Consider the following 23,185-nt stretch of genomic DNA (forward strand, 5'->3'; position numbering starts at 1 on the left):
TCCATGTGCCAAGATCATGAGTAATACTAAAGGACAGGAATTTGAGATTTACTGACTTCAGATAGAAGTGGGATCTTACTTAAAATTTGGATACAGGTCAGACACGATTGCTAACTTACAATGGAAATGGCATTTAACAGCTCAGCAAGTCTTGAGAGGCATCTGCCCACAAGCATCTGGCATTCAAGTATATTCCTTAAAAGACAATCAGAATAAAACTGGCTCTCTGCTTTGTTCCAAAGTTTCTTCTCTTGGATTGTAAGGGTTAGTTAGAATTTGGCCTCATCTAAGCTCAAACTGGAGAAGGAAATGGCAACCCACTCCAATATACTCTTGCCTGGAAAATCCCATGGATGGAGGAGCCTGGTAGGCTACAGTCCATGAGGTCACAAAGAGTCGGACATGACTGAGCGACTTCACACACAAGCTCAAAAGCTTCCCTTCTCCACCTGACTGGTACATCCCTTAACCTCAAACCTGTAGGGACAATTCAGCACTAATTGGAGTCATGCATGTTTCTGTCTCTGCCACTGTATATTCCAGTCGTAAGGAGTAGGAGAGGAGCCAGTATTATCTTCAAGGCTTCAATTAACCTCTCAGTTCCCACGATTTTAGAGTTATATCAAAGCATTGTTTTAACACAGAGGTAATTTTCAGTTCTGTGCTTCCCTATGGATGTTCAATAAGCACTGAATGTCCCAGTAACTTTTTGTTGGCAAAACTGTTTGTGCCCGCTTTTAGGACTTGCTGTGTTAGTTTTCTGATGGGGTAACTGCTTCCCTGGTAGCTCAGTGGTAAAGAAACCGCCTACCAATGCAGGAGATGAGGGTTCGATTCCTTATAGTAAGGTCACTGACCTGGGAGAAAGTGACAGCATCTCCAAGCATAAAATTCAGTTTGATATTTTATTAGGCACTGCACCATCTGGGGATCATCAGAATTCTTTATTCACGAGAGTACCAATAGGAAGCTTGTTTTACCTCTATAAGTTGTAGCCAAGGCAAGATCAAGAAAGGTTTAACGAATCCCCCGCATGATTTTGATTGCACAGGGTCAAAATTTTAACTGGACACCTTCTACCCCACTCCCACCTGAGAGGTCACTAAGATATGCTTCTGGGACTCACTGAGTTTTCATGAGCTTCCTTGGAAATCCCTACCCCAGGGCCACTTCCTGCCACTTCCTAATTATCTTATTATCACCATTGTTCACTCCCTCTCTGTATTTCTTGGATCTAAAGGAGCCCCTAATCCTTTACTCTGACTCAGCTCATCTGGATCATGCCCAGTCATTCCTGGAACCTGAACAAAGAGGACATTTACAAAGTTTTGTTACAATTGTTGAGCCTTGTTCACCTAATTACGGACAAATGTACAATAAATGAAGAGACATGCCATATCTTATTTCTCCATTTTTTTTTTCTTAATACAGGAGGGGCAGATTGGAAAAGGAAAGAAAACCCCACAAAAACCTATTCCAGGTAGACTTAATGTGACAGCATTAACTTCAAGACACCCAAACAAGTCTTTTCTTCTTCAATAATGGAGTGGTTGATTTTTTTAAAAATTAAAGACAAATTTGTATGTACTGACAAACAAGAACATGGTTATGTTTTAAGCAAAATATGGGTATTTAACATGATTTATTAGGAAAATATGTACTGTACATTTGCCCACAGCCTGCTATGTTCTGTTATGATATTTTCAGCCATCTTCTATTTTTGCTCTCTCAAAACAACATTTAGGGCTGCTGTATGCCAGATGGAATTTTTCCTTTCCACCCACTTCCCACTGCAAAAGGAAAAAAAAAAAAAAAAGTTCTTTACATCCCACATGAAAATCTTTTATAAATTTCTTTTCCTCATCTTTATCAACTGAAGTATCTGAATCACACAGAAATCACCAAACTCTGGCTGAATCAATATGCAGCAAATATTATGCAGCAAAGTTAAGTACATTTAATGTGAACATACGTGCCTGCCAGGTGTTAATTAACAGAAAGTATTCATATTACATACAAGTTCAAAATTTATTCTATGAAACAGGACTGAATCAAAGTCAATTTTCTAAAGAAAAATGATGATGTGGTACATTTTTTTATTTTTTGATATGGTACATTTTAGAGTAAAGCTGTTCAGTTAAAAGCTGAGCTATAATTGGACATTCTCTCTTCACAGCAAAGCTTTGACGTTTATGCTGGTTACTGTTTTATGTAAAATCAAGAGAGGTCCGTGAGGGAAGGCGAGTCAGAAAGCTTTGAAAGGAGTGAGTGTGACCCATTCTTGGCTGGTAAACCCGTTCCCAGAGTGCAGCAGGGGAATCTCAAAAATTCAAATCTAATCATCTTCCTCTCTTGTTTAAAGTCTCCACAAGGGCTCTGCATCACTCTGAGCACCCCATCTTTGACTAAGCCTGTGGGTAAGGCCTTGCCTCCTCTGTCCCCACCTCTCGGGCAGACCTGCCTCCTCGCCCTCCCCGGAGCTCCATCCAGCCTCTTGGTTCCCCCCGCAGAGCTGCAGCGTCCTCTCGGCATCAGCCCTTCCTGTCCTCACAAAGTTTTCTCCTCTGCCTAGAACGTTTGCCCTGCCTCACTTCTTCTAGGAACTCTTCTGACTCTTCAGATCCTGTCTCTTCCCCAGGGACACCGGCGTGTCTCCCTGGACCAGCTGAGTGCCCTGTGACAAGCTTCCATAGCACCCTGGAACTTAGGATGCAGGTAACTGGGAACTCAGGGCTTCCCAGGTGGCTCAGTGGTAAAGAATTCACTGCCTGTCAATGCAGGAGACACAGGAGATTCCTGGGTCAGGAAGATCCCCTGGAGGTGGGCATGGCAGCCCACGCCAGTGCTCTTGCCTGGAGAATCCCACGGACAGAGCCTGGTGGGCTACAGTGCATGGGGTCACAAAAGAGTCGGACAGGACTTGGCAACCAGACGACAGTAACTGTGAACTCAGCCTCTAAATTTCTTGCAATGTTGCCTCCCCCCAAAGCACTGATGTGTCAGGACAGTCTTTGGGGGAATCAAGACACAATGTACATGAGTCCCTGTGTCTCCATGTCTTATTTCTCCAAGCCTCAGTGGTACACAGTTGTCACAAAGAACAGTCCACCTCTCTGTGAAGGGCTGTCTCTTTTCTCTATCCTTTTGTCTTAAAGCACTCATTATAAATTCAAATGACACCAAACCACCAAAGATTCCTAGTGTTAACTGATCAGAAGACAACCTACAAAGTATTAATACTGTTATATTAATGCAGATCACACCTTGATAGGGGTAGAGAAAAAAAGAATATAAGGTTGCCAGGGGTCTGGAGTGAGAATACCACTGAGAGGAACAAAAGTTGAGAAAAATACTTTATTTTTCAGTATTTCAATGTTTCATCATATTTAGTATGATTTCTCCCGCTGGAGGAGGGCATGGCAACCCACTCTAATATTCTTGCCTGGAGAATCCCCATGGACAGAGGAGCCTGGCGGGCTGCAGTCTATGGGGTCGCAAAGAGTCAGACACGACTGAGCGATGAAGCACAGCACAACACGCCAGTAGGATTTCTCAAACATACTAAAGATAACATGACTATTTCAATCTTACACGTAGAAGAACTTGATAAACCTGGTGAGTAGCATCTGTACCATAGGGAATCCAACATCAGCTAAGAATACGAATATGATAAACCAAACTAACTGGGCCAGGATCCATTTTCTTAACTGGGCCTTTATAAAAATAAATGAGTATCTTCAGAAAAATAAACAAATAAAATAATGACAAGTTCCTCTCTGCTTAAAATGTTAAAAACTGAAGATAATATTTTTTAAATGTTGAGACTTGCAACAGGCTTCTTGTGAGACCTAAAAACCCCAGCTAGTGGGCAGATGGCTCTGCCAGACAGTAGGAGCTCAAACACTGAACTCCCCTGGCTGCCTGGCTGCCAATTTTATGATGGAAAAAAAAAACAAAATAAAAGCAGGATTTAAAATGAACCAAACTTCCAAACCTTGCTTTTGAAAAAGGAAAAGAGCTTCTCTATGGATTGCTGCAACTGTGAAAAAGTTTACCAGAGGTACTTCCTTCTCCCTGAACATCTGTGAAATTATTTAAACACTTTGTTTAACACTGTCTTGAATGGTGCACTGGTTTTCCACGTGTGAATTTTATCTCCAGCCAAACCGTAAACTTCTTTGAGGTAAGACCTATCTTCTCTATCACTTTCGTGATTACTCTGTGGCCAAATTAATCCTGATTAAAGATGAATTAAAACAACTCACTCAAGGAAGCCTATTTCCTCTAAAAAGGTGTATATGTAAATGCCAAACCAACACAAAGTTGGGATTTTTCTCATTAAGAAAAACCACATAGTTTCTGCATAGAATTTCTCAGTAATGGGCCACTTAATATGTTATGACTTGCCTATTACATTTGAATTCTGGCTTTTGAAACTAAGCAATGATGTGATAACACTGCACTTGTCTTTAAGTAGTTCTTGGTTAAACTAAATTACTGGCAACCTTCAAATAATGCCATGATTCCTCTTTAATTTTATTCACCTTGATGTATAAACAAGTTTGAATACAGAATAATAAGGCCATCTCTTTTCAGTATTTCACATAGAGCATAAAGAGGGTTTTCATTTTATATAAAGTCTTTTTTTTTCAAGTAAGAGACTAAACGAAAGTTGGGAAAATGCAGAGACCAACTTTTAGAGTGTGAAATGAAGAGTGGCAGGAGCCAGAATACTCAGCCCACTTCTGCCCCAGGGACACACGGGCAGCAAGCCCTTGGACGCCCAGTGAGGCCTTTGACGCAAGCAGGGCTCCAGGATGAGGCTGCAGGAAACGGGGGAGAGGAAATTCCGGTTTAAGTCGAGAGATAGGGACCCCAGCCTGGCAGCAGACCCTGCCAAGATTCGGTTTCAGAATGTGTAAAACCTCCTTCCCACCCATATTTCACGAGTGAATTAGAAAAGGGGAAGGAAGTAGGGTGGGTCCCCAGACTTAACAAAGGAACTAAAGAAAGCGGGGTGGGGAGAGGGAGGGATACAGACAGGGTCCCATGGAAAGCAAGCATCGCTAGGCACGGCTTCCACGTACGTTTTATAGACTTTCGTGTCTGCAGTTTGGAAATTGGGAGGTCAAGTATAGGAGCTGCTTGTTGCTACTCCTCTTCTACAAGATAATACACTATGAAGCATAAACAACATTTCAGGAAAAGCTGAGTTTCAGTTTTCCAGTAAACAGCGCAATGGTATGGCAGAACACAGCACCCACATCTAGAGCTGTTCTTCAATCCAGCTGCTTCACAGATACTAAATGTGAGCTGTCTATACACTTTAAAAAATTAAGTTAGAACTCAAAATAAGCTTGTACCTAAGCATCCCTTTTCTTTCTTCCTTCCCACACTTCACCACCACCATCCTTTCAGTACATCATCGTTCTGTCTTTCCCCCAGGGCCGCCGTCCTGGTCGCTCTTCCTCAGGAGCACCCCGTCACCTCGGCTTCCGGTCCGCACACCGGGCTCCCTCCGGGGTTGACGGCTGGGCGAGCAGGTGACCAGGGGCAGTCGGACTCGAGTTGCCACTTGGCCCAGCTCTGCTTGGTCACCCACCAGCCTCAGCTTTCTGACCCATCACGCTGAAATAATATCATTCCCTCATCCTTCTTTTTGATGAAAACTAACAAAACAAGTCAATGGCTCTTCATTATTTGTAGAATGAAGTGAAACGTGTCAGCCCTCGAAATCCTCCACAGCCTGGCCCCGATCTTGTTTCTCACTTTTCCTTCTCCTAAATCTTTGCCACCATCTTCCTCAGCCCCACTCTCGGTGCTCTGGTGGTGACACAGAGTGGTTTCAATTTCAAGGAAAAAACAAAAAACGCCTTCTGTATTTTCTAATGCTCCTCTCTCTGCCGGAAATGCTTTTCTTCAGTTTGGATTGTATAAATCCAACTTCAAACCTACTTCAAGGCCCACATCAAACTCTACCTCTGCCATGAGAAAGAGTCCTGTCTGCCCAGGTGAAAAGTCTTGCTGTGACACCCATGGATCTCGCTGTGGATTATTACCACTGTCTCCTCACAGTACTGTTACGTGTGTCTGTATCTCCTCTCCACAACGGAACTACACTCCTTCAGGGAGGAACCAGCATAGTTATTCTGGATCCACTACAACATTAGCTTGAATAAAGATGCACTGAATGAATAAGCGACCAAGGATATTCCAGAATAACAGTATAGAAACACCAACTCAGACTAAATGGATCAGGAGAACACCTCTAAAATCACAGTCAGCTCTGAAGGAGGTACACACATCACTGCAACCAATGCCAAAGCCCTGGCCAAATAATTCAGTTCATTTTGAGGTTACCAGAGATTCCCTATGCTTAAGCTATCGTCCAAGTACCTGGGTCTCAGAAGAAGCAGCCTCCCTACTGCTAGCCAGAAACCCATCTGATGATTTGCTGATGACATAAAGACTGTGCTGCAGCATCTATCTCAGACACCTGAAGCAACTGCAGGACAAGGCAAGCTGAACGGCTACAGAGCGTTTTGGGAAAAGGGACCAACCATTCTGGAGATGAAGACAACTTTCTCATGTCTATACCAGGAAACTGTAGTACAAACTTCAAAATTGCTTAGTATAAATTAGCACACACATCCTCCCATCACCAGTCATCCAATACTGCCAAGTTTACCACCTAAACGGCTCACCCACCATCTGTGACCTTCTCACTTCCCAGAGTTGCCACCCTGGATCAGACTTACATCTCTCACCTGACTCACAACAATATCTTTCTAAGGGTTTTCTCCAGCGTTTCCCTCTTCCTCACTCAATTTTTCCTCTAAACCAATGCCAGAGGGATCTTACAAAGCCCACATCTCATTATGCCGCTTCCCTTCTTTGATGGCTTTCCTTGGCCAGAAAAGCAAGTCTAAACTGCTTAGAGCGGGTTGCCAGGTCTTTCACAACCGAATTCTACCTTCCCTCACAGCCCACCCCACCCCAACTCCTTTCCCAAGAACTGCCAAGGCTCAACTCACACACCTTCCTGACGGTCCCTCTGTCTTAAATGCTCTTCCCTGCCCTGCCCTTCTATGACTTTAGTCATCCTTCCAGGTCAAGCTCAAAAGTTCCTATTTGGTAACATATGCCCCTTCCTCTATGGATATAATCATAGAAATAAGACTAGAAAATACGGTGCCTACATAAGAGGCAATTTCTTTAAAGAATTAATAACCAAATAATAAGCTCACTCTCATAATGTTTATAAGAAAGAGCCCTTTCTGTCCCCTTCTTAAAGTTCTCACATAATTTTCAACACTTAGGAATGAGTGCTGGCTAATTTTGCCTACAGCCTGTTAACAGAAATTAGGAAAAGTAAGTGCTTCCTGAGAAACTTGTGATAATTATACATTTAACTTTTTTAAACTTCAGAAACACCCTGGCAAAAGCACAGAGTGAAGCATTTCTCTAATTGCATCCATTTTTAATCATGGCATTTACCAGTTTAAGAAGATATTAGATGTGCTTACTCAGAAATCTCAAAGCCCCTTCAATTTGTAACAAGATGCACCAGCAACAAAAGCCTTATTCTATCAAATTCATGTCTATCTCTGGGCAGTAGTACCTTAAAGTAGCTTTCTCTTTTGAATGCTTATGTACAAAGAGGGACATGGCTTACTGGGACTGGAGAAGCAAAGTCGTTCACTAAAAAGAATGACTCACTAGGCATCTGAGATTCTAAACTCAAATTTTAAATAAATAAATAAAATAAAATAAAATAAACTCAAATTTTACCACTGTCCACTTAAATAATTTTGGCTCAGGAATGGTAGATGAGGTAGTTGAAGCATTTGAGAATCACAAAAGAAAGGAAATTTGTATGTAACTCTAGGGTTTGGTCATAATTGTTATTGTTGCAAGAGTAGGAAACTGCAGAAGTAAGTTTACATTAAGTAAATTGCAGTTTCCTCTGTAAATTCTGTGTGTTTTCATAGACAAGAACAGATGACTGATGCTGAAAAGAAAGTGAGGGCAGGAAAAATGAAAATGCTGCAACCAGCTCATGGACACTGAATTCAGTGGGCAAGCAAAGGGATTGCTATATCGAGTGCTTAAGACAGAAGAGTGAAATAATCCAGCGGGTGGTTTTTATTCCTAACAAACAACTGCAAAAGGTGCAGGGAGCCTCCAGTGTCAACGGCTCCATTTGGGGGTGCACTGTGCAAGTCTCAGCCGTGAGAGCTCAGCTGGTGTCAGCTTGAAGGAGGGAGATCACAGAAAGACCAAGCTCATATTTATCATGAAGGAAGCAAGATCCTTCACATTCACCTTTCCTGACTGTCAGCTTCAGCAGGAAGAGTCTAAACAGAAAAGGCCATCATTCCACTATTTATTTATACATCATCTTTCCCCTCAGAAGGACACAATCTTCAGAACTCTTAATGCATCCATATTACAACATTCATGCAAGAAGTAAAAAACCATAGTGTTCTTTTTTACCATCTTAAAATGAAGGTTTAAAGAGTGAGTGAGTAAACAGTGAGTACACAACCGTAAGCAGAGTCGCAAACCTTCCACCACTAAATTTCCATCTCATGGTCAAAGTCATTAACAACTGCACTTTCAGATTTGTTACTATGTATTTGGAGAGTATTATATTCTCTTTAACTGTAACTATAATATTCTGGATTAAACTAATAAGGCAAAGGCAACACAGGTAGCTTTTTATTAAGCATAAAGCTGTCTATGGCCTAAGGCTGGTGATTTCTGACCTTGGGGAAGGGGGAAGGGTTCCTCTATTGGTTTGATTTTAAAAGATCTCTCTCTCCCCTCAGGTTGTTACTGATCCACTGAATCGAATATACAATCCCTTGTATAATGTGTGCTCCGTCACTCAGTTTTGTCTGACTTTGCAACCCTATGAACTGTCCCAGGCTCCTCTGTCCATGGGATTTTCCAGGTAAGAATACTGGAGTGGGTTGCCATTTCCTTCTCCATTGTATAATACGTCATCCTTTTTAAGGACCACTAGGGAAGAGAAATGCTCCCAATTAAACTAGGGCATATTTTCATATCATCAACTGTTAAGACTCATCCTGATTTCAGAAATTCTAAGATGTGTGTGGAGGAAGGAGGGGAGAACACCCTGAAATCGGTAAAATATAGCATATGAAAATGACTGCTCTTCTAACTAAGATGAATCAAAAGGAACATTGTTTTGAGAAATTTAAGACATGCACTGGGATATTCTATGGATGCAGAAGAGGTTAGGAGTCAGTCTTCCATATAGTCAACCTCTGGAGTGTTTTTAACAACACAAGAAAGTTCCTTAAGTAGTACCCACTGAGGTGAAGGCTCCTGAGACGTCCACTCAAACTTACAGCCAACAGTCACCTCTGAGATAACTGCCACTGCAGGCTCTGAAACTGCCTAATTGTTCTCCCCCTTGAGACGTTGATAGCTACTGACTCGGTGCCACACTGCTATAAATGTGTTACGTGATCAAATGGAACAGCCTACCATCCTGGGACCTCTCACCTCCTCTCCCGCTCCGTCAATCCCTGGCGTTTGCATTGATGGTCTTGGAGCAGAACGAGCATGAACCAATTCTGCTCCCTTGCAAAAGTTTGAAAACAAAATTTCAGCAAAGATTAAAAGTCAGAGAAAAGACACGTTCATACACACGGGGGAATTTTCCCCTTCATGAGCAATCCTGGAAGGCTCAGCATGGAGGGTGAGGCCTTACAAACAACAACACGAAGTCAACAGACAACAATGTGGAGCCGAAGTGAGTGGCCCCGTTGTCTCCCCAGCATGACCGCAGCGTTCTTGGTTCTGAGGCTCAGGCTGAATAACTGCTTTCAGGCAACGGAGCAAAGCGTCCCTTCCCTCCAGTCTAACTGCATCTAAACAATATAACTCTTGTTGGAACACAAGTGTTCATGAAATACTGGGAAAACGCCCTTCTGACTCTGCCGCTGGGTCTAAGCATCTAGAATCTGTTCCTCTGTTCTCACCTACTTCTTGAGTTAGGACTTATTTGCTTGATAACTAGATCCACCCCCTGGGCTCAACATAAAAGTACATCAGAATGTTCTTTTAGAATTCATACTTCACAGAGTTTCTGATGGGGTGAAACTCCCCAAGTCAAGCCTGGAAGCTATCAAATAGACAAGCATTCACTTGTGCTCCTGTGCATTCTTATATTTCTACACGATCTACTTCTGTGAAGAGACTGCTTCTAAATCCAGTGTCATAAACCACTGGCCTAGAAAATTAGAGCAGTTGCCATTCTCTTTTACTAGAAAGCATGCTTTTGGAGGGGGGAAAAAAAAACCCCAAGCCCAAAGAATTTAAAATAAAATATTCTTCCCTTCAAACATACAACCAGGCAGAAACACTTTCCACCCCCTCAAACCTGCATTCCCAAGAGGAAAAGTGCTTACGTGTTCAGATTTCTCCTGTTCTTTTTTGTCCGTCTGCAAAAACTGACAGTTTTCTCTTGCCAGCTTCTGGACCAGTTCAATTCGCCCGACATCATCTCTCTCCTGAAGTTTGCACATCATGCCAGCCTTAAGAGTTGGAGAAAAAGCAAAGATATACTTAAATCCACAGTCCCAGGACATGACACTGCTCACTTGAATAGTTCACCTTATAATAAACTCATCTTCTCTTGTCGCCTGGATTGAATCATGGTCTTGGTAAAAAAATTCTGCCTCTCCAAAACTGAAACTTAACCTAGGAATGCCGCACCGAAAGACTCAAGTGGAGATCATTTATCAGTCTACTTTGAGAGAGGGAAAGGCAGAGCGAACTGAATCATTTGCTGCTAAAGGGTGCTCCTGATATGCCACTATTTGTTCCTGACAGCCTGTTTCCTGTTACATAAGCCCAGCAAGAGGTTAAAAACTCATGGGAAAGTTAGCCAGGAACTACTCCGGCAATCAGGGTGAAGTGATAGAGTACTAAAAATAACAGTGCACAACCTCCTAACTCCTTAGCTCCACCAGCTCATTCCATGTACAAATATACAGTTCACAAGAAAAGCACAAGAAATTCTTTTCTTTCAAAACTAAAAAGTTACTGTGGGGCAATATCAGTAAAACACCTCCAATGTTGCCTGAAATATGGTAGAAAGTTATTAAAAATCAACTGCAAAGAGAAAACTTCAAATATACTCAGAGTTTAGAAATGGTCCACAAAGTACCATATTTTTCATTATACCCAAGTACCAAGAAATGATGATAATATGAAAAAGAATCTAGGATTTTGATAAGAAAAAAAATGTTCATTGTTAACACACGCTCTGAACAGTTTCTACTCAAATTCTTTCAAAAATGGTTCACACTGATATATGAGGAAATGACCTAAAAAGAAATCTGAAGTTACTCCTGGCAGGAATGGCCAAAACTATCAAATCCTCGTTTTACCCTTTACAATCTACAGGATTTGAATGGACCCAGCAATGTGACCAAATACAGAGAAAGGGGCAGCAAGTGATCACAACCTTAGGGTCTTAACAGTCTGTACTGGAGACCCACAATTTTTTGAGTGGGCATCAGAAAAATGGAACCGTCCATGCAAAGCAGTGACTGAGTAGTTATTCCTAAGGGCAGGGACAGCTCCTCATCTATCATTTTCTCCAACAAATCGGAAGGAAACAAACAAACAAAAAAACCAGAAGTGGCCCAAGTCAGATTCCCCTGGAATGGCAGGTGGAATTTCTCCACCAAAGTCAGGGACTTATTTTTACTGCATGCTTCACAAGTGGTCTTCCAGTTTGTATCCAGGGTTTCCTTAGACAAGGATCTCAGTTTATCTTAAGACAGGCTGTGCAGTGCTGGAGAACCAGAAGTACTGGAAAGCCCCTTATCACGCTAGACAAAATTCTGAAACCACTAAACTTCAATCCATGAGTACTAGCACTGCCCTTTAAAGCAACTGAAAGTGTGTCTACTTTTTATCCAATATGACGATCTTCTAAATATTTAAATACCAATACCTATGATGTCCTCCTTTTTGCATTCCTCATGTATATTCCCCTAGCTTCCTATTTTATTCATTCACTCAGTCAGTCAGTCACTCACTCAACTGATTTTATTGGAACAACCATGCACCAAGATCTATTACAGGTTCTAAGAATACAGTGGTGAATAACAATAAACACCAAGTCACATGTCATGTGGCTTACGTTAAATAGGAGATGTGGATTACATTAACAGACAGATATGAAAAATCAGATGGTGGTATGTGATAAGAAGGAAAAGAAAGGAGGGTAAGAGACAGAGAAGGATTGGTTGGTTGACATCTGAGAGGAGACCGAAGAGGAGTGAAGGACGTTCCCGGCAGAGGAACAGAAGCTTAGCGGCCCCGAGGTCTGGGAGTGTTCAGCATGTCCCAGGATGAGGGAAGAGCACATCAGGGCTGCAGCGGAGCTGCTGAGGGGAGACCTGTGGGGCAGTTCAGAGAGGAGATGCTGGACCAGGATGTGTAGCTTCGTACAGGACGTGCAACAGGTTTACACTCTTTTTCTGAACAAGATGGAGAAGACTTTGACATGTTTTGAACATAGGACTGGAATGATCCAACTTATCTTTTAACAGGATCAATCCATCTTCTGGGTTGAGGAAACACTGTTAAGTGGGGAAGAGCAGTTGAAGCTACAAGGCCAATTAAGATTGCTCTTCAGACAAGAATTGGTTTGGAAGAAGAAATGGCAGTGGCAGAGATGGTCGGAAGTGGTTAGATTCTGGATCTATTTCAAAGGTAGGACCAGCAGAAATGGTTGTCTTCATGATATTTGGCCTGAGTGACTAGAAGGGTAGGGGCTGTCAGCTCCTGAGATTGGGAGACTTTGGGGGGGGGGGGCAGTCTGGTATGGGACATGCCTATTAAGACACCCATGCGGAGCTGCCGGGCTGGCTGTCAGGAGATCCAGAGAAGAACAAGCTGGGGCCGGGAGTCATCACAGGGTAGATGGTATTTAAGCCAGAGGAAGGACTAAGGTTACCAGTGCGGTCATGCAAACAAAGAAGAGAAGAAATCCATGAACCGAGTCTAATATTTAGATGCTGGGAAGATGAAGAGTGAGGCCTCCCTCCCTGGTGGATCAGTGGTAAAGAATCTGGAGACTCAATTTCGATCCCAGAAAGATCCCCTGAGAAGAACATGGCAACCCACTGCAGTATTCTTGCCTGGAGAATCTCATGGACGGAGAAGCCTGGTGGGCTACAGTCCATGGGGTTACAAAGAGTTGGACATGACTTAGCAACTAAACAACAAAGATGACTAATCTGGAAAGGAGAATGAGGAGGGCTCTAGGAGGAGAACCTGGTGAGTAGTGAAGATGGTGTTTTCAAGGAGGAGGGAGTGAAAAGCTGCATCCAGTGTAGCTGAAACATCAAACAAGAGGAGCTCAAACAACTGACATTGAATTTAACAAAAGTAATTGATGACTTTGAGTATAACTATTTTTTTGGAGGAAAAAAGTGGTGGGGGGACGTTTTATTCACATGGGCTTCACAGAGAATGAGAGACAGCTCTTCTGAGGAGTTTTATTTCAAGAACGGGGCACTAGTTAAAAAGTGACGCTGCAGGGAGCTCTGGTTGCTCGTTTAAGGCAAGGGATATTCCAGCACATTTATCTTTATTAGACATCATCCCATGTAGAGAGAAATTTGATAGCATGGGCCAGAGAGATGGCATTTTTAGGAAACATGTGCTTGAGTAGGAAAGAGAGCATAAAGATCTACTCTCAGAAACATGCATGTGATACTCCCCTCACTGTGACGGAGGGGAGGATACAGGGGGTGAACGTGCAGGTAGGCTGGCACATCTGGTGACAAGAATATGGAAATTCTTTTTTGAAGACCTCTATTTCAGAAATAGAGTTGAACGGTTCTATGAAGACCTACAAGACCTTTTAGAACTAACACCCAAAAAAGATGTCCTTTTCATTATAGGGGACTGGAATGCAAAAGTAGGAAGTCAAGAAACACCTGGTGTAACAGGCAAATTTGGCCTTGGGGTACGGAATGAAGCAGGGCAAAGGCTAATAGAGTTTTGCCAAGAGAATGCACTGGTCATAGCAAACACCCTCTTCCAACAACACAAGAGAAGACTCTACACATGGACATCACCAGATGGCCAACATCGAAATCAGACTGATTATATTCTTTGCAGCCAAAGATGGAGAAGCTCTACACAGTCAGCAAAAACAAGACCTGGAGCTGACTGTGGCTCAGATCATGAACTCCTTATTGCCAAATTCAGACTTAAACTGAAGAAAGTAGGGATAACTACTAGACCATTCAGGTATGACCTAAATCAAATCCCTTATGAATATACAGTAGAAGTGAGAAATAGATTTAGGGACTAGACCTGATAGACAGAGAGCCTGATGAACTATGGACGGAGGTTCGTGATATTGTACAGCAGACAGGGATCAAGACCATCCCCATGGAAAAAAAATGCAAAAAAGCAAAATGGTTGTCTGAAGAGGCCTTACAAATAGCTGTGAAAAGAAGAGAAACAAAAAGCAAAGGAGAAAAGGAAAGATATTCCCATTTGAATGCAGAGTTCCAAAGAATAGCCAGGAGAGATAAGAAAGACTTCCTCAGCGATCAATGCAAAGAAATAGAGGAAAACAACAGAATGGGAAAGACTAGAGATCTCTTCAAGAAAATTAGAGATACTAAGGGAACATTTCATGCAAAAATGGGCTCAATAAAGGACAGAAATGATATGGACCTAACAGAAGCAGAAGATATTAAGAAGAGGTGGCAAGAATACACAGAAGAACTGTACAAAAAAGATCTTCATGACCCAGATAATCACAATGGTGTGATCACTCACCTAGAGCCAGACATCCTGGAATGTGAAGTCAAGTAGGCCTTAGAAAGCATCACTACTAACAAAGCTACTGGATGTGATGGAATTCCAGTTGAGCTATTTCAAATCCTGAAAGATGATGCTGTGAAAGTGCTGCACTCAATATGCCAGCAAATTAGGAAAACTCAGCAGTGGCCACAGAACTGGAAAAGGTCTGTTTTCATTCCAATCCCTAAGAAAGGCAATGCCAAAGAATGCTCAAACTACCACACAATTGCACTCATCTCACATGCTAGTAAAGTAATGCTCAAAATTCTCCAAGCCAGGCTTCAGCAATACGTCAACCAAGAACTTCGAGATATTCAAGCTGGTTTTAGAAAAGGCAGAGGAACCAGAGATCAAATGGCCAACATCCGCTGGATCATTGAAAAAGCAAGAGAGTTCCAGAAAGACATCTATTTCTGTTTTATTGACTATGCCAAAGCCTTTGACTGTGTGGATCACAATAAACTGTGGAAAATTCTGAAGGAGATGGGAATACCAGACCACCTGACCTGCCTCTTGAGAAACCTGTATGCAGCTCAGGAAGCAACAGTTAGAACTGGACATGGAAAAACAGACTGGTTCCAAAGGAGTACGTCAAGTAGGAAAAGGAGTACGTCAAGTAGGAAAAGGAGAACGTCAAGGCTGTATATTGTCACCCTGCTTATTTAACTTATATGCAGAGTAGATCATGAGAAACGTTCGGCTGGAGGAAGCAAAGCTGGAATCAAGATTGCTGGGAGAAACAGCAATAACCTCAGATATGCAGATGACACCACCCTTATGACAGAAAGTAAAGAGGAACTAAAAAGTCTCTTGATGAAAATGAAAGACGAGAGTGAAAAAGTTGGCTTAAAACTCAACGTTCAGAAAACTAAGATCATGGCATCTGGTCCCATCACCTCATGGAAAATAGATGGGGAGACAGTGGAAACAGTGTCAGACTTTGTTTTTTTGGGCTCCAAAATCACTGCAGATGGTGACTGCAGCCATGAAATGAAAAGATGCTTACTTCTTGGACGGAAAGTTATGACCAACCTAGATAGCATATTAAAAAACAGAGACATTACTTTGCCAACAAATGTCCGTCTGGTCAAGGCTAGGGTTTTTCCAGTGGTCATGTATGGATGTGAGAGTTGGACTGTGAAGAAAGCTGAGCGCCGAAAAATTGAAGCTTTTGAACTATGGTGTTGGAGAAGACTCTTGAGAGTCCCTTGGACTGCCAGGAGATCCAACCAGTCCATCCTGAAGGAGATCAGTCCTGGGTGTTCATTGGAAGGACTGATGTTGAAGCTGAAACTCCAATACTTTGGCCACCTCATGTGAAGAGTTGACTCATTGGAAAAGACTCTGATGCTGGGAGAGATTGGGAGCAAGAGGAGAAGGGGAAGATAGAGGATGAGATGGCTGGATGGCATCACTGACTCGATGGGGATGAGTTTGAGTAAACTCCGGGAGTTGTGATGGACAGGGAGGCCTGGTGTGCTGCGATTCATGAGGTCGCAAGGAGTCGGACACGACTGAGCAACTGAAATGAACTGAACTGAACTGATTTCAGAAATAACAATTCAGGTAATTAGCTGAGAGTAAGGACTCTGAGAAGATGCTGGAAACATAACAAAAGAGAGCATGTAACAGTCATTTCAGTTCCAAGGGTTAGCAAACCTTTTTCTGTAAAGGGCCAGAGTGTAAACATTCTAGGCTCAGTGAGCTGTGTGGTTCTGGTGAAAGGATCCAAAGTGAGAGAGTGAAAGTGTTAATTGCTCAGTTGTGTCCAACTCTTTGCAACTCCACAGACTGTAGTCCACTAGGCTCCTCTGTCCATGGGATTCTCCAGGCAAGAAAGAATACTGGAGAGGGATGCCATTCCCTTCTCTAGAGGATCTTCCTTACCCAGGGATTGAACTTGGGTCTCTTGCATCAGAAGGCAGATTCTTTACTGTCTGAGCCACCGTGCAGTTTAACACAAAAGGAGCAATGGACAGTATGTAAGTGAATGAGCACAGCTGTGTTCCAGTAACACTTTATTTACAAAACAGGCAGGAGGCTGTGGTTTCTCAACTTCTGACCTGAGAGAATAGGAAACTGGACAACAAAAATAGAATCAGACTGCCAAGCATTAGTAAGGACCCACTTGATTTTATTTTTAGATCCTTTTACCATTCTAGTCATCCTCCTTAGGACATACTGCTTTGTCAGAATTTTAATGGAGTCCATAACCTGAGCTAATGCTAAACGAATGGGCCAATCTTAAAAGATGCTCTTTTAATCGCTGCCACAGAGTAAAAAGAGGACCAGTGGAATTAAGGATCTTCCTTTAATACTAAGAAGGCAAGGAAATTATTCCGGGAAATACCTAGACAAAAATGATCAACATTCTTTAAATGTTTTGATACTTAAAGGACTGTATCTCTGTTATCCAGAAAGTCCATTTATGCTGGCCATCTAGGACTTCTTCTCTCTCCATCCGTGTCATTCTCCCAGTATGTGATACACTGTCTTGCTAGAGGAGAGAGGGTGTTAATGACCCTGTAAGCTCTGGACCTGCTGCACAGCTGCTGACTCAGCAGTGTGATGGATTGGTCCCCATCTCTGCCTGCTCCCTGGGGTGGCAGCCTGGGGTAACAGAGGGCATGAGTGGGATGGGCCAGGCTGGGATGGTACACGGGAGGAGAGCTCCTTGAGCTAACCGACCTGCCAAGTGAGAATGAGCCTGCTCCCTCTTCTCACCAGCACCGGCTCCAAACACCTGGGCCAAGCTTCCACAGATGCCAGTTTGGACAGAGTCTTTACTTCTGTCTGTGGGTTCCACACGTATCCTTAGAATATAGCTGATAATATCATCAGCAACAAAACGATAGGACTGAGGAGAGGAAAGTTAAGAGATCTTGACTATTTCTTTGGCTTCTGTGTGAACTTGAGCTTCTTGCTTAGGATCCTAGAGACATTTCTTTCTTGAGGAAATACATTTTCATCAGTACCAGATACTTGGGTTTACAAATTATGTATTTTAAACACAAAATGCTATTACTTTAAAAAATGGGTTTTCAGATTGACTTAATTTTTTCATGTTTATAATTAAATTACCTTATAATTTTAAAAGGAATATTGTGATCTAGATTTTCTGGTCTCTTGCATAATTTCTAGATGCATTTCACATGACAATCAGTTCAATAGCACTCATATATAACTATCAAAAAAGGCTTTCAAGGAGGGTTATGAAAGCTTCTTCACTCCCTAGAGAACTTGAAGCCTGGAGAGATGCCCGTATATCCTAGATAGTTTTATAAGACAGTCCTCTTTGGAAATACCATGTTCAACCAGATGTTCTCCAGGGGGTTCCTTTCACAGTTCTGTAATTTAGTGATTTAATTCAAAAAAGCCATGAATTTATTAATGTATTTTGAGAGCTTTGTTATGGCAAGAGAGGCAAGATAACTAACAGCCCTTGATCTAGACTTTCACATGCCAGGACTATTAATTTATCTATGTGAAATTAATTATAAACTGTTTACCTAATAATCTAGACCAGGAAAAAATAAAAGATTAACGTGTAACAGTCAGAAGAGTGATTTAAGAACCTTATTTCAAGGTCTGCTTTGGGAAAAAAAAACAGCTCTGTAATGCATAATTAAAGTTATTCATATGATTTTCAGTATTTGAGAAGAGAAATGTATGTAAATGAAAAGTCTGTTTCCTTTATAAATGGAGTCATAAAAATGTTTGGTCCATTCTTTCAGGGATAAAATGAAACGTGGACAGAATTCCCTTAGGAAAAGCTACAAGGATGATAAATGAACAACCTTTATGACATAAGGTGAACGAGCACAGTTCTATATATGGAAGCATTTCCTGCATTATCATAACCTTAAAAATCAGCTTTTCTATAACACTTAGAAAAAGCATCATGCCAAAATTGCTCTTCAAGGGGAAGGAAAACCAGGATGAAAAAGAATACCTTTCATGAAAGCACTTTTGTAATAACAATGCTTTTCAACATAAATTCAGGGTATGTGGGTAAATTAGAATTGATTACTATATAATAGCTTCATTTCTTCAAAAATTAAATCTTGACTAGAAATTCATGAAAAAAATTTTTTTGCTACTTTAAACAGAAAGCCCAAATGACAGAATAAAACACTGATTGACTGGGATGCTATATTACATTATTAAATGGCACGTAGCTTTTTCCAACCGAGAAAACAGTAAGAATTCTTCTCAGGAAAATTCAAAAGTTAATTCATTATAAATTAAAATGTTAATAAATAATAATTTCATTTTTATTATTCATTTTCTCAAATTTCTTCAGAGAAAGAAAATGATGACAAATATTTTACTAGATGGACTAGAAAAAATGCACCCTTTGATAACTGGGGAAAGGATCAAGAAGCAGTCACAGTGAAAAGTAAGTGTGATGGGAAGTGTGATGGTAAAGGCAGGTTTACTAATGCCCCGGGCATCACACGGATAGGCCTCAACACCATGCTGGGGCATCACAGTGCCTGGGAACGCATCCAGTGACTTTCGGTCCCTCACAGCGCAAGTTCAGGGAGATTCGTTCCTCCAGTCCTCCTCCCTGTGGGGTCACCTGTGTTACTAGACCACACCACCCTCTACCAAGAGTGTGTGAAATTGCATTGTGCCAAATTGTCTCCAGAACACAGAAGGCAGCAGAAACCAGAGCTACAGGGAATTTATGATTCTTACTTCCCTCAAACACTTTTTTCCCTCTGTTACATAACTATCTCTTCTGATGAAGCTGCATACATCACAGATTTAATGTAACTGATGAAATAAGGGGTTCATTCATTACATATATTTAATTCTTTGAACTTTCACACTAGAATAGAGAAGTCACCATATTTTACCTTGTTTTGACCTGAGAGAAATTACAGCTCAGATCTTATACATTATTGACCATTCTGCAAAGCAGAGCACCAAAGCTGAGCAAATAATAAAGTGGTTTAAAAAAAAAAAAAAAGAAAGAGAATAGTAAATTTAATATATTCTAACACAAAAGATTCAAAAGTATCATCTGTTTTCTATGATAAGAGCTTTCTTCAGTCTATTTTGGAAAAAAACACTTTCGCTACTGATACAACAATCATGAACTATTTGGCAATCAATTTTCATAATTAAGTTATCATCACTTAATAATAAAATGATTGAGTCCAATGGGGGAATAGGAGACAAAATAATTACTGAATCCAGTGGCCACATGCATAAACAGGGAGAATTTCTAAAGTTCAAAATGCTATAAATTATTCATTGAATATCTCATTACAACCCTTAAACTAGAACCTGAAAAAATTCTTACATTTTGGTAAGATGATTTAACCCTTTAGTCCTATATAAGGGGTTATGACGAGTGAAGGTCTAGAATGCTTTCTGATATGCAGACACCACAGGGAGGACAGAGTAACCCTGCAGCCCAGCCCTGACAGACACCATAGATTCTCAAACCAAAACACAATGCAACAGGCGGTCAGGAGAAGACCAGGAGGCTAACTTTTGCTGAGAGCTTACTGTATGCCAGGCGCTGTTCTGCTTCACATACACTCATTAACCTTCAGAACAATTATCTCCGTTTCAGAGCTGTTAGGAAGGCTGTTTAGCACAGTGGTTACAAGCAAGAAGATTGGAACCAGACTACCTTGCTTGGATTCCCATCCCCACCACTTCGCAGTGAATCCTAGCAGGGTCCTTTGGGGCTCCCCAGGCATGGGGGACAGGCCTTTTTGTCCCCTGTTGCTTGGGGGCAATTTCCAGCCTCCAGGAGCTTCCCTGAGTTCCAAAGGGCAGATTCAGTTGCTAATCAAGGGAGGGAGAACCAAGAAACCACCAGAGGTGAGAGCCAGAGCCAGAACCAGAGAAGCTCATCAAGATTAGGAGACTCTAGCACACCCTTCCTGGTGGCTCAGCTGGTAAAGAATCCACCTGCAATGCAGGAGGCCTGGTTCAATTCCTGGGTCAGGAAGTTCCCCTGGATAAGAGACAGGCTACCCACTCCAACCTTCGTGAGCTTCCCTGGTGGCTCAGATGCTAAAGAATCCACCTACAATGTGGGAGACCTGGGTTCGATCCCTGACTTGGGAAGCTCTTCTGGAGGAGGGCATGGTAACTCACTCCGGTATTTTTGCTTAGAGAATCCCCATGGACAGAAGAGCCTGACAGGCTCCAGTGCATGGGGTCGCAAAGTCAGACATGACTGAGTGACTAAGCAGAGCACACAGCCCCTAATCTTGTCAGCAAACTCACCCTTGGGAAGTATTGTTATAAAACTCTTCATCAAAGCTTTCTGGAGGAGGGGCGAGGGTACACACACAGTTTTTCAAGGCAGGAGCCTGCTGTGTCCCCCTTTGTCTGGCAAAGTAAAAAGGCTATCCTTTTGTACTTCATCCAAAATTCTGTCTCTGAGATGCGATTCAGCTGTACACCAGTGTACAGAAAAGCTTGAGCTTTCGGCAGGAGCAGTTCATCTGTAAAGTGGTGGTAATTATATTATCAGCCTCATAGGGTTTGTTGTGAGGTTTTAAAATACAGTAATAAAAACAAAGACCTTAGGAGAGTGCATTTGAAGTGTTATCTAAGTGTTAACTCTCGCTCCTCTAAAGAAAAGCAGGGAGCAGAGTAACTTGCCCGAGGTGCTGGATCAGAGCCCAGCCCAGAGCCCTGGCAGCCCGGCCCAGGAGGCAGCAGCTCTTAACCTCATGGGTGTGGCCTGACACTCAACTCTTTTCTGTGCCAGAATGGCAGGCTTTTGTTATGTTGCTTCATTTCAGCTTCCTAACATCTCCACTTTATAAAGATGAAAACCAAGCATGCTAGTCACTGCCTAGCAGAGTGGGGATACTTTGGACACTTTGGTGACAAAGGATCCCACCCTAAAGGAACAGGCAAGTTTAGAGACACTACAGTACTTGCCTACAGGCACCAACTATGAGGAAAAAGGGGTGGGATGTAAACCAGGCTGCAGGCTCCCTTCACTGTGCATACCATCACTGCATGCAAACAGGAAGCCTCTCCGGCAGAAAACCAGCATATGAGGAGAGAACTCATTTTCTAGTAGAGACACCTTTGCACAACAAGGCCCAGTCTCTCCAGAGTTAGTAACTGGCTTAACCCTTTGTGCACCTAAAGTTTTCAACAGCCACAGGAAGTTTTTCCTGTAGTGACATATTTCATCACATACAGGGAAGGAATGAGAAACCAGTTTGCATTTAATTGGTTTATAACATGCTCTGGAGTGAAGACTGCCATAACGTGAAATGCCATAAAAGCCTGGCATAAAGGTGCTTGATTAATTTTTACACACACACACACACACACACACACACACACACACACACCAAGTAACAAATGAATAAATTTTTGTGGAAAGTGCACACATTTATACCCATGAGCACACACATACATCTATTTCTAAATCTGTCTAGATATGTGACGGAGAAACTCTGGATGTTTTCTTTAAGCTCGCCTTACACAACCTGAACCCCTGGTGAGTCCACTCAGTGCATTTGAATAGATGGACCTGCAGGATTAAGCCATTAAAAGTGGCCCTCTCATTGTGAGAGCAAATCAGACCTCCTCAGACCTGTCAATGGAGGTGACAGCTGTCCAGGCCTCTAACACTCACAGTCAGGCACCCCACTGAATTAACTCATGACTCTCCACCTTAAAAAGAATCTGTTCCTGATCTAATTATGGATTCACCAGTTTCAGGTCAGAGATGTCACCATTGCTGATGAAAAATCTCAAAGTTTTGTAAAGCAAGCTCTGCGCATCCATTTGAGATACACAAAGGAATAGAACTACATTAACACTGACCTTTGCCCACAGAATAAGTCCAAAATAAATTAAAACTTGAAGTTTACATTGAGAAACTAAATAATAAATAAAATGTCCCACTAATAACTTAATGCTTTAAGAAACCTTTGAGAAAGCAATCCCTGCCCAGGTTTGCTTGGAAGCCTGAAAAGTAATTGCAGCATAAGCCTGGGGATTGCAACATTCTGAGTATGACCACAGCAAAACAATTCCAAACAAGTCTTTATATGAACTTATTAGGCCATGAAAACCTATGCAATCCTGCCTAACAAAGTTAATGTAATTATTCTGACCTGAATCCACAGATTTACAACTTTAAAGGTGGAGTGTGAGGGGTCAACCAAACTAAGCATCTTTTCTTCACCAGGCCTACTGAGGTATACTTGATATACAACAAGTTGCACACATTTAATGTACCCATTTTGATGAGTTTGGACCCACTTGATACCAGGATTCCATCATCACAACCCTGAGAGGGCATCTCCTCTGC

The 23,185-nt window shown here is 42.0% G+C and overlaps 1 protein-coding gene across 3 annotated transcripts in view; it reads right to left on the reverse strand.

The window, feature by feature from the left end:
• The window catches only part of RAPGEF5 (Rap guanine nucleotide exchange factor 5), a 233,892-nt gene that overhangs the window by 90,782 nt on the left and 119,925 nt on the right, over positions 1-23,185 (reverse strand). For 2 of the 3 annotated variants that reach the window (XM_065939593.1, XM_065939594.1), the window contains one exon: positions 10,443-10,568. In XM_065939593.1, coding sequence (XP_065795665.1) covers positions 10,443-10,568 — 126 coding nt within the window. Of the gene's footprint in view, positions 1-10,442; positions 10,791-23,185 lie in introns of those variants that run through there. The other variant, XM_065939595.1, reaches the window with a different exon arrangement.

Source organism: Muntiacus reevesi, chromosome 6, assembly GCF_963930625.1.
Source record: "Muntiacus reevesi chromosome 6, mMunRee1.1, whole genome shotgun sequence".
In the NCBI taxonomy this organism is placed as follows: domain Eukaryota; kingdom Metazoa; phylum Chordata; class Mammalia; order Artiodactyla; family Cervidae; genus Muntiacus; species Muntiacus reevesi.